The sequence below is a fragment of the Mastacembelus armatus genome, chromosome 7, assembly GCF_900324485.2.
Source record: "Mastacembelus armatus chromosome 7, fMasArm1.2, whole genome shotgun sequence".
In the NCBI taxonomy this organism is placed as follows: Eukaryota; Metazoa; Chordata; class Actinopteri; order Synbranchiformes; family Mastacembelidae; genus Mastacembelus; species Mastacembelus armatus.
Window position 1 is genome coordinate 10,815,890 of NC_046639.1, and position 12,429 is coordinate 10,828,318.

General features: G+C 38.8%; 1 protein-coding gene across 1 annotated transcript; it reads right to left on the reverse strand.

The window, feature by feature from the left end:
• Positions 1-595: 595 nt before the first annotated feature.
• Positions 596-11,138, reverse strand: tspan31 (tetraspanin 31). Its single transcript, XM_026332848.1, has 6 exons — positions 10,944-11,138; positions 9,052-9,219; positions 8,811-8,891; positions 8,566-8,706; positions 8,071-8,181; positions 596-2,376 (listed from the first exon to the last, which is right to left on the reverse strand). Exons 1-6 carry the CDS (start codon positions 11,004-11,006, stop codon positions 2,302-2,304), a joined length of 639 nt encoding a protein of 212 aa, XP_026188633.1. The 5' UTR covers positions 11,007-11,138; the 3' UTR covers positions 596-2,301.
• Positions 11,139-12,429: the final 1,291 nt, after the last annotated feature.

The following is a 12,429-nucleotide window of genomic DNA, read 5'->3' on the forward strand; positions in this document are numbered from 1 at the left end:
ACTGTTAAAAGGTCATACTGCCATTCTGACATTTATCTATTGCTATATGAATTAAGGTCAATGTATTTGCATTTGTTTCACTTTTGTCATTACTTTATTATATTCCTAATAGATTAAATTGCTGAACATGACCAGGAACTGGATTAACAACAGAAATGGATGGATAAATAGATGGATGAATTAAGCAAAAAACAAACTTAGGATTCCAAGTCAGTAACAACAGTTATGGGAATTTCCCAGTCAGATTATGCTAGACATAACTGCTTACAGCAGACTAGAATAACATTTAAATGAAATATTAAAACATTTCTAAAGCTTTTTTTAAAATGAAACTTGAATCACTGCTTAGGATATTTAAAAATCTGCAGATACATGAATAAAAAAAATTTGTGGTGTCAATTCTGTCCCACAATCCTTAAATAGCTGCTTCACATAGACCCCAAAATAAATTCATCTCCCCGTCAGGTCAGACATTACATAACATCATGCCATTTAGGGTGCATTTTAAGAGACATTCACAAATGCATAGTCTACACCACATCGCTCATTTAATTAATCGGGAAAGCATGTCCAAATCTATGACTTGAAACGATAATTCATGTGAAACAGTTCCCAATTTGAGGTTTTATTATTTGGAAAATTAAGTCTCAAAAATTCAAGATACATTTGAATAACAAGTGCACACAAATTCAAAGTGAGATGTAATATATGGCATAATGGATTAATGGTTACTATCTGTCAAAATGTTTGTTTACACCATCTACAACTCCAAACCAGCAGCAGGAAACCCATTTTCAGCGATGTTGACAGGTTCAAGTAAGACATGTAACTACAGTTTGTGTTAGTTCTTAGAGGAAATAATTAAGAAGCAGTGAATTAACAAGAAATGTCAAACAACATTAAAAATGACAATCAAAACTACAATGTGACTTTAGCCTGATGTGCATCATCAATCTTAACTTAAATAGATCCTGAAAATATTTAACAAGTTTATACAAGCATTTAACACTGATGAACAAAAAGAGTTAAATGGCAACAGCGAATACAATCACACAAAATAACTCCACAAAAGAATACCTGTTTTTAAAATATTAAAATGAAAGACAAAGTAATAATTGCAACCAAGCACACATCTTCACAATTAAAAACATAAAACCAAAACTGGGGTTGCAATAAACAGTTTTGGCCAACTTCACCCAATTACTTTAAATCAAACGGCATGTAATGTTTATATTTCTGTGATTTTTGTCCAGTTACACAGGAGATAATGGTGCGTACTTAAATCGACTTTTTTTTTTTTTTTTACTATCAAAATCTATTCTAAGCCACACCACTATGCAACACAAACATACATAAATACATAAAGGGTGGATTATTATGGCTCTCAAAAGACCTCAACTATGCAGGTAAACCTCAAAACTAGAGGGGCAACTACACGACAAACCCAATGAGAATGAACTGTGAACTACTTTATTTATTATGTACAACATCAACGCTGCAGTCCATTGGCATCCCAATATCTCCGACTGTTAAAAGTTAGTTGGCTCAGTTACAGTTCATAAGTATTTGAAACCGAATTGAACTAGCAACTACAATACATAAAATCTATCTGAACTTGAATCTAAACCTTTCATTTCATGGCATGTGACAAAAACATACATACATTTCAAAAACTACTTTACAAATCCAGTAGGTCGCTGTTTTCTTTCCACCTCATTGAGCCGACGCTCTCATTACACTGGACGTGTTCTACACATCACTGATTGCACAGACCAGGGTAATATATTTGTCACTAAGTGGTGGCGCTACATTGGAGACAAGGGGCAAGTTTCAAGGTGCATACAAGCTATCTGTTGGACACCACAAAGTCATTTGGTTGGTGCGTGTAATGAAATCAACAAAGTTTGTTTGTCTGGTGTAGTACACATGCAGAGATGTCTCATCACTTGTTACATAGTTGAAAACTAGCAGGCCAACAATCAGAAGATCTGGTACTTAAATCAAGGCTGCGTCCAACAAGTCATGCTTCTTGGTACTACAAGTCATCCCTTCATACATAAGTATCCAGGTCTTCCAGCTTGAGCTCTAGCAAAAAATTCTGGACACGTGGATGTTGTTTTTGCTTCTCAATCTCAGGTGAAGGTGTGTTTTTGTTTCTCAGTGTTTGTCAGGTACTGTGTGCGCTTGTCCATTCTGTGTTGTTGTGGCTCTGTAAAATATGCCTCTAGATGTGCATGATTCTATGTGTACCAGTGTGTCTGAATCTGCCTCTGCGGCTCTGTACTGTGTACGTGGAACAGACTATAGGAAAGCACTCGGGTTTGCTCGTGGATCCTTCTGGTTTCTGTAGCGCACAGCAAGCCACACTCCGAGAATCTGTGAGTGAAGGATTACACACAACATGGATGTAAAAAAAGGATAAATAAAATAGTTTGAATTTAGAATCATACTGAAGGTAACGATGGATAAAAATATTTGCAAATATTCTGAATTTCCCCTCATGGGGGATGAATAAAGTATCTATCTATCTAACTAACTAAATCTCAGCATATGATCCCATTTTCTCCATATTATCTTACTCCTGTGCTGTGTACCAAATCATTCGTGTTTAGTCAGTGAAAAAAAATTACTGGGTTAACTGATGGAGATCTCTACTCAGCTGTATTTGTTGGTGCAAAGAGAGAATACACAACTTTTTTTTTTTAATCTTAAAAAAAAAAAAACTGTAGTGTATAGTGTTACTATAGAAGTAATTTCTAGTCTGAGTGCAAATAATGAGAGTGCAATTTAATCTAACAACACTGCTCAGTAAATGTCGTAATTAAAAAAAAAAAAAGCATGAGTGCTTTGTTTCAGTCTGTGAAAGCAGTTGGGTAATGTCTTCTGCAGCTCTAGAGGAGCTTTTGAAAGTTGCAAAAATAACTATCAACATAGTTACAGTGGGTACGGAAAATATTCAGACCCCTTTAAATTTTTCACTCTTTGTGTCATTGCAGCCATTTGCCAAAATCAAAAAAGTTCATTTTATTTCTCATTAATGTACACTCAGCACCCCATCTTGACAGAAAAAAACAAAAACGTAGAAATTTTTGCAAATTTATTAAAAAAGAAAAACTGAAATATCACATGGTCAGACCCTTTACAGTGACACTCATATTTAACTCACATGCTGTCCATTTCTTCTGATCCTCCTTGAGATGGTTCTGCTCCTTCATTGGAGTCCAGCTGTGTTTAATTAAACTGATTGGACTTGATTAGGAAAGGCACACACCTGTCTATATAAGACCTTACAGCTCACAGTGCATGTCAGAGCAAATGAGAATCATGAGGTCGAAGGAACTGCCCAAGGAGCTCAGAGACAGAATTGTGGCAAGGCACAGATCTGACCAAGGTTACAAAAGAATTTCTGCAGCACTCAAGGTTCCTAAGAGCACAGTGCCCTACATAATCCTCAAATGGAAAAAGTTTGGGACGACCAGAACTCTTCCTAGACCTGGCCGTCCAGCCAAACTGAGCCTTGGTGAGAGAGGTAAAGAAGAACCCAAAGATCACTGTGGCTGAGCTCCAGAGATGCACTAGGGAGATGGGAGAAAGTTCCACAAAGTCAACTATCACTGCAGCCCTCTACCAGTCGGGGCTTTATGGTAGAGTGGCCCGACGGAAGCCTCTCCTCAGTGCAAGACACATGAAAGCCTGCATAGAGTTTGCCAAAAGACACATGAAGGACACCCAGACTATGAGAAATAAGATTCTCTGGTCTGATGAGTCCAAGATTGAACTTTTTGGCGTTAATTCTAAGCGGTATGTGTGGAGAAAACCAGGCACTGCTCATCACCTGTCCAATACAATCCCTGTAGTGAAACATGGTGGTGGGAGCATCATGTTGTGGGGGTGTTTTTCAGCTGCAGGGACTGGACGACTGGTTGCAATTGAAGGAAAGATAAATGCAGCCAAGTACAGAGATATCCTGGAAGAAAACCTCTTCCAGAGTGCTCAGGACCTCTGACTGGGCCGAAGGGTCACCTTTCAACAGGACAATGACCCTAAGCACACAGCTAAAATAACAAAGGAGTGGCTTCGGAACAACTCTGACAGTTCTTGACTGGCCCAGCCAGAGCCCTGACCTAAACCCAATTGAGCATCTCTGGAGAGACCTGAAAATGGCTGTCCACCAACGTTCACCATCCAACCTGACAGAACTGGAGAGGATCTGCAAGGAAGAATGGCAGAGGATCCCCAAATCCAGGTGTGAAAAACTTCATCATTCCCAAGAAGACTCATGGCTGTACTAGCTCAAAAGGGTGCTTCTACTCAATACTGAGCACAGGGTCTGAATACTTATGACCATGGGATATTTCAGTTTTTCTTTTTTAATAAATTTACAAAAATTTCTACATTTCTGGTTTTTTCTGTCAAGATGGGGTGCTGAGTGTACATTAATGAGAAATAAAATGAACTTTTTTGATTTTGGCAAATGGCTGCAATGACACAAAGAGTGAAAAATTTAAAGGGGTCTGAATATTTTCCGTACCCACTGTACATAGCACACACACACAAACAGTAGTACCAGGTGTGCTGTGTGCTGGTACTAATATTATACTAGATGCAGAAATATTTGAAAATCTCAGCATTCACACACTGCTCCAACACCAACACTCTATCAGGAAAAAACGTGCATTATAAACATGTACAGTATCTCACAGAAGTGAGTACACCCCTCACATTTTTGTAAATAATTTATCATATCTTTTCATGTGACAACACTGAAGAAATGACACTTTGCTACAATGTAAAGTAGTGAGTGTACAGCTTGTATAACAGTGTAAATTTGCTGTCCCCTCAAAATAACTCAACACACAGCCATTAACCTGTTGTCTACCCCGCCCCTTTTTTTGCATACGGCCGAACAACACGTAGCTAAATTAAACTAGCTGTTGTTCTTACATTTTAAGAGTTATATTGACGACCTTGGTGTCGTTTGAAGCAAAAGCGTCCCAGTTTTCTATCGGCGCGCTGTAAAATGTGAAATATGACTCCCCTCCCCCTCTAGCGTCAAGCGCTGTTTGCCCAGTGTCGAAGTCGAAGTTAGACTATGCCCCCTGACTGGGAGTTTCTCTGAGGATGTGAATTCTATTGGTTTTACCGTTAGTGACGCTGTGAAACATAACAAACAGGTTTGATTGAGGCCTCATGTGATTCACAGAAGCTTGCTATGTCAAACTTGATTGAATAAACGGACAAATCAGCCGTAAAACGAAGTGGTTTACAGCTTTTTATGAGGAGGACGATGGATTTATTGTACAATATTACGTCTTTTGGACTAAAACATGGGTGCACTTTGTTCTATGGATTCTAACGAACAAAACGATATGCGACACTCCATATTTGAGTACACATATGATCTAACGCCACAGAAAGGTAAGGAGCAGCGTATTGTACTGTATTTGTACTTTTGTTAAATATTAAGAAACTGTAGTCGCTGTGATTATTCAATCCAAAATTGCTTTATGCCATTTGAATCGTGAGACTTTAAGGTTTTATTGGACATAAAATTTTTTAGACTGTATACACATTTTCCGACGATCTTTTTGTGACATATCTTGACATACAAATATTGGAGCGGATCCGCACCATGGGTGAGCTGGCAACAAAAGTGAATACACCCCTAAGTGAAAATGTCCAAATTGGGCCCAATTTAGCCATTTTCCCTCCCTGGTGTCATGTGACTCGTTAGTGTTACAAGGTCTCAGGTGTGAAAGGGGAGCAGGTGTGTTAAATTTGGTGTTATTGCTCTCAGTCTCTCATACCGGTCACTGGAAGTTCAACATGGCACCTCATGGCAAAGAACTCTCAGAGGATCTGAAAAAAAGGATTGTTGCTCTACATAAAGATGGCCTAGGCTATAAGAAGATTGCCTAGACCTACAAACTGAGCTGCAGCACGGTGACCAAGATCATACAGCGGTTTAACAAAATAGGTTCCACTCAGAACAGGCCTTGTCATGGTCGACCAAAGAAGTTGAGTGCACATGCTCAGTGTCATATCCAGAGGTTGTCTTTGGGAAATAGACGTAGGAGTGCTGCCAGCATTGCTGCAGAGGTTTAAGGGGTGGGTGCCTGTCGGTGCTCAAACCATACGCCGCATACTGCATCAAATTGGTCTGCATGGCTATCGTCCCAGAAGGAAGCCTCTTCTAAAGATGATGCACAAGAAAGCCCGCAAACAGTTTGCTGAAGACAAGCAGACTAAGGACATGGATTACTGGAACCGTGTCCTGTGGTCTGATGAGACCAAGATAAACTTATTTAGTTCAGATGGTGTCAAGTGTGCCTGGCGACAACCAGGTGAGGAGTACAAAGAACAGTGTGTCTTGCCTACAGTCAAGAATGGTGGTGGGAGTGTCACGGTGTGCTGATTTATTGTTTCATGGGGCTGCATGAGTGCTGCCGGCACTGAGGAGCTACAGCTCATTGAAGGAACCATGAATGCCAACATGTACTGTGACATACTGAAGCAGAGCATGATCCCCTCCCTTCGGAGACTGGGCCACAGGGCAGTATTCCAGCATGGTAACAACCCCAAACACACCTCCAAGATGACCACTGCCTTGCTAAAGAAGCTGAGGGTAAAGGTGATGGACTGGCCAATCATGTCCCCAGACCTAAACCATATTGAGCATCTGTGGGGCATCCTCAAACGGAAGGTGGAAGAGTGCAAGGTCTCTAACATCCACCAGCTCTGTGATGTCATCATGGAACTCCATGCCCAAGAGGGTTATGGCAATGCTGGGAAATAATGGTGGTCACACAAAATATTGACACTTTGGGCCCAATTTGGACATTTTCACTTAGGGGTGTACTCACATTTGTTGCCAGCGGTTTAGCCATTAATGGCTGTGTGCTGAGTTATTTTGTGGGGACAGCAAATTTATACTGTTATACAAGCTGTACACTCACTACTTTACATTGTAGCAAAGTGTCATTTCTTCAGTTTTGTCACATGAAAAGATATGATAAATTATTTACAAAAATGTGAGGGGTGTACTCACTTCTGTGAGATACTGTATGTGCACTAGGTCTGGGTGATGAAAGCATGACAAGACATATGAAGCACACTTTTTCTCTTCCATCACACCTTGTTTGAAAAAGATAAAACCCTATTTATCCTATTGGATTAACTGCTACAGCATCGCTAATGGCATCTGTTTTTTTGTTTTTCTGGAAAAATTGTTGCAAAAGCTGTTTTTGTTTCTTTTTGAATGAAAAGGGTCTTTAGGACAGATTTTGAAGTGTTACATGACTATCAGTTTTGGTGACACTTGCTTCTTGGTGCTACCTTTGAAACCACAGATCATAAAATCTGTTTTAACAGACTGGAACAGTGAGTGAAATTATCATGAACCATCCTCAGTTGTTTCAGGTTTATATCTCAAAGGCAGGGGCTTTATTGTTTCCACTGGTGACCATAATGAATCACACCGACATGTAGTCCCCCAGGGTTTTATTCTTGGACAGCTGTTATTCAACCTGTACATGCTCCCTTCTGGGTCAACTCATATATGCCATTAACATCACAGCTACGCAAACAACACCCAGATTTTCTTAGCCCCTACACCTAGTGAGTATGGTCCTTTAGATTCAAACTAGTAGGGCTTAGAGCAAGTAATTGCCGGATTCAATTAAATAAGACAAGACAGAATTTATTGCATTTAGCAACAAAAAGAAAAGAAAAAATTAAAGTTAATGCTTAGCTTGATTCCAGAGCTATAAAGGCAAAAAAATCTTGCAGTTTTATTTTATTTTAATTGTGTTTTTACTGTAAATATCTTGCTGGTTCTTTCTTATTTTTATTGCTGCTATTTTTTTTTATCTTGTGCTCTACCCTTTCCTGCTATAACATTTAAAATTTTCCTGTTGTGGGGCAAATAAAGGTTCATCTTAATAAATACAGCCATCAGTGCAGTTAGTGTGCAACTTTAACACTAAATTTACCCTGTTCTTTTCTTTCAGAGACTTACAATATAAGACTTTATATTACTGAATGATAAGTTGCTACAGAACAGATACTCACCTCCGTAAAGCTGAAAAAGAGTCCGACACCCCCAAGGATCTTCAGTGCCTCTGTTGCATGATTTAGCATCATATCCCCACAGGTGAAACAAACGCTGTTCTTTTTGCATAACTGTTATGAAACAAATTATAATAAAACAACGGCCTAGTCTGAAGCACTATGAGTCAACTGTTCGTGAGCTAAACCAGTATTAGCCATCAAAATCTATTCTAAAAACTACAATTCGTGGCCTACTTTTGACCAATTCTGGTTAAAAGAAAAGTTAAAATGACTTTTAGTCAGTGGGACATTGCTGCAATATCTATCTACAATGGAAGTGAACAATTAAAACATTATATTTAAAGTTAATCTAAATGAAGCAGAAACACAAACAATTTCATTTCTGCAGGGATTCAAATATGCATCTTTGCTGTTAAAGCAGGCTTTTGGTTAAGGAATAAAATATTTTTGCTTCCTGGAGAATATAAGAATGAAAATTGAATATTTGAGACTTACAGCAGGGCAGTTTTGCAAATCCTGATCAAACTGTGCTCGGTTGGCGGTGACGTTGAGCAGCCCACAGCAGTTTAACTGGCTCTCCAGGTCTGCCTTGGTTTTGTTTTCCAAGATTCTCCAAGCAGAATTTAGAAGTGCCTCCTGGAAAAGCAAATAAATCCATTAAAATATAGTTTATTATAAAGAGTCAGAAAAGCATACAATATTTATGCAGAGTTTAATATATTTTCCTATGTTTGCCTCACCTGCTGCCCACGGTTCATTGCTAGGCAGGAACAGGAAACTCCAAATTGAAACAGGAAAACGATGAAAAGAATGACCATGTACTAGGAGCAAGAGGTCAAAGAAACAACTGTGCAGCAATGTGGCAAAACTGCAACACATTCACACATTCACCCATTTTTGAATCACTAACTACTGACCCAAAAATCATTTGTGAACTTGCACATCACTGCCAGATATTTAGCCAGTAAAGAAAAAGGATACAAAGAAAAGCATGACTTGGTGGTGGTGTATTGCTCCGATGAGTCCTACAAAGGCAATGAGCAGCAGAAAGACGCCCACTGCGATGACCCCTCCTATGATATGGATGCTTGACACCAAGCCAAACCCTTTGCCCCATGCTGCTACTCCAATCAGCAGCAGCCCAACCAGCTGCAAGGAGCAAAGGAATGGAAGTTAACCACCGTCAGCTGAGGAAGGGTTAATCTAATGGAACCAAGCATGTCACATGGCTAACACCACCACCACTTATCCTGTAAACACTGCTTAGGTCGCTGAGAGGCCCATGTTAAGTTCAGGGGAGCAATAGCCACAGAAAAACACATAAATAGACCAGAAAATTATGATTTCCAAAACTCTAAGTCCATTGATGTCATGTTTCCTCAGCTACTTTTAAACACCATCTACAAAAAATGCTTATGAAATTATGTGTTAAAATCTGTAATCATTTGTGCTGTCGCATCGCATCTCTGGTGATTTCACACTGCACTGTTTCTTTATTAGGTTGTGCATGTTTATTTTAGCACTGAGTCAACTGGGACAGCGAGCTCTCTGCCTTGCTGTGTGTTAAAACAGCAGGATCCTATGCAGTGCCAACTTTGCTCACGTCTTCATAAAGCACACACTTTGCCTCCCTGTAAATATGACAGAAGGTAAAAAGTGAGCAAGATGGATAAAATCAAGCTGTTTTTTTACTCAACGCTCAACAGGGGTTCATGAATGTAAGACTTTTTACAGCCTTTGTAATAACACACAAAGGGCAGTCATACCTATTGCCCATTCATATCACCTAAGTATGAAAAATCAGTACAGATAATGTCTTTACTGTCATAATAATTGCATGAATTAATAATTAATCATAGCATATACTTGGATAAGCAGCAAAAAAATTAAGAATAAATTAACAGGAGGAAGGAATAACTAATAAATAATTAAGATGAACCTTTTTATTAAATGTCTGCGTATGAATTGAGACTACATATGAACATTGGATATCTACGACAACGACATCTGAAAGTCTTCAGACCAGTTCTGATGAACATTTTTAAAAAATTGTTGTAGCATACAATAGTTTAATGTATGCTACTAAAAACTTCCAGGACCTTCATAAATGAAACATAAAACTCTATCAACATTAAAGGACTTTTTGAGAAACTGAAATCAGTAGTTTTATTGAAGTTTTAAAACCTGCAGATATCCTTTTACAAAAATGCTTGCATAATACTGTAACTGAAAGAGAAAACAACAAAATAACACACCACCACAACCCATTGAATTAAGCTTCTCTGCTCTGTGATCTTCATGAAACATCTTCATTTACAAATGAAATGTCTAGCGGCTGGACTGGGTTTCATTTGTCCATTAGCTTACACTGAGTTTATAGTGAAGCCAACATGTTGCTCATCACAGCTCTCATGACTGTCACTATAGCAGGCACACACATATGATTTGATCACCGGTGACTAATAAGAGAGGATCTGCGGAAGATAAACGATTAAAGCATTGCTGGTCAACCACATCACATCCAGGCTAACGGCAGCTATCTTCGTTAAAGATAATGGCGATAGCTAACAGGCTAGCTAAAATTAGCTTACATGCTAGAAGAACTAACGCTAGCTATTTTCAACATTACCATCTAGTCATACCATTTACATTACAAAGTGAAAGCTTGAATGAATAACTATCAGAATGGAGTACATACCAATAACGCTCTTCAAAGTGACAACGGAGGCATGTGAGACAAATTACGAAATCGTCAGAAATTTCCTCTGCGCTATAGCTTAATCGCCAGCTAAAACTAGCCAGGCTAGATCATTCAGAAGCTAGTTAACCTAAGCTAATGCAGATAGCTAAAACACAGCATTATGTACACTCACCATGTAAACCACATTCAGAGAACAGAGCGCATTTTTGGAGCAGGTAAAACCGCCACAGACCATATTCGAAAAACGTCTATGGGCCAAACCAGGATAACGTGTAAGACTTTAAAAAAAACAGTGTTGTCTGGCTCCCAGTAGCGCTAGCTAATGTCTGGACGCTAATGTTTCTTGTCAGCGGGGAGGGCGTGTCTAATGACGTCTTCACCACGCAAAACGTCAGGGTGTCGACTAACGTCATCTTTCTAAAGAACTCTGCCAACATATGGGAAAATCATAATACTACTAATAATATGTAGGCTATAATGGGGGAAACAGTTGCGATTATTAAGTAAAAGTACCAACATAGTAATACCGCAAAATTAGTACAAGCCCATGTCATTTTATGTGTTTTAGCAGTTACTATGCTTCACTCATTGCCATCTGTTTGTAGACATCTTGTATGTACTTGTACTCATTTTTGGGACTCTTGAGTCATTTGATTGACTTTCAGAAGAAATATCACCAGACCCTTCAAATAAAAAATCCTAAATCTAAGTGGTTGTGAGATGTTGAGAGGACACTGCCTTTTACAAGGGATCATTAACCACAAATGTTGAGAGCCACTGGTTTAATCTTTAACAATGTGTTTTATCTTATCATACATTTTCAGTGTACAATCTTAACCTGAAAAATAATGGTAACTGACAGATATATATAGGCTAGTGGAATAAAAGTTACAGTATGAAATGTAATGGAGTAGAAGTGCAAATTAGAATAGAATTAAAGACATAGTTTGCTTGGAATTATAAGCAGATGAAACAGCTTTCCATTCATCTATTATCTATTATCATATTCCTATTTAGGGTCACGGGGATCTGCTGGAGCCTATCCTAGCTCTCTTTGGGTGAAAGGCAAGGGTTCCTGGACAGGTTACAAAGCTCAAACATTCAATTAAATGAACATTAAACAAAACCCAACTTTGAGTTGCACAACACAACAGAGTTTTAAATATTTGTCCCTTCTGAAACAAAACAGCAGAAACTCAAATCCTGACACCACTGTTTTTGGACTGTATTTCAAAACATAAAATGTGACAGATGTGACATCTATAGAGCTCCTCAGAGGGCTGTATTGAGTGTGCAGGAAAAGAGGGGGGTAGTTTTGCGATGCTGAAACACGCCGATGAGTCTTCTCAGTGTTGTGTGTTCATCTTTACAAAACACCAGTTCAAGAGTGGGTGCTCACCTGATGGCCCTGCAGGCTGCCTTGCACTCTTACACATACAACACAAAGAATTCACCCTATTATTTTTGGCACAACTGTCAAAAAGGTAATAATTCATGCATGGAAGTCTTCAAACTTATAGACTATATGAAAGCCCAGTTTAACTAGGCAGAAGAAAGATTCAGATATTCAATAAACATACCAATAAAACAGTATAAGAATACATTAACCTCTGAAATTGCTGTACTGCAACTTGACAAGCTTGACTTCAAAAGTCTGG

Bases quoted from the DNA above. Each gene is read 5' to 3' on its own strand.
- tspan31 (XM_026332848.1), bottom strand. From the start codon at position 11,006: ATGGTCTGTGGCGGTTTTACCTGCTCCAAAAATGCGCTCTGTTCTCTG. The intron at 9,220-10,943 runs GTGAGTGTACAT...TGCTCCTTGCAG, and splicing joins CTCTGAATGTGGTTTACATG to CTGGTTGGGCTGCTGCTGAT. The intron at 8,892-9,051 runs GTATCCTTTTTC...TCTTGCTCCTAG, and splicing joins ACCAAGTCATGCTTTTCTTT to TACATGGTCATTCTTTTCAT.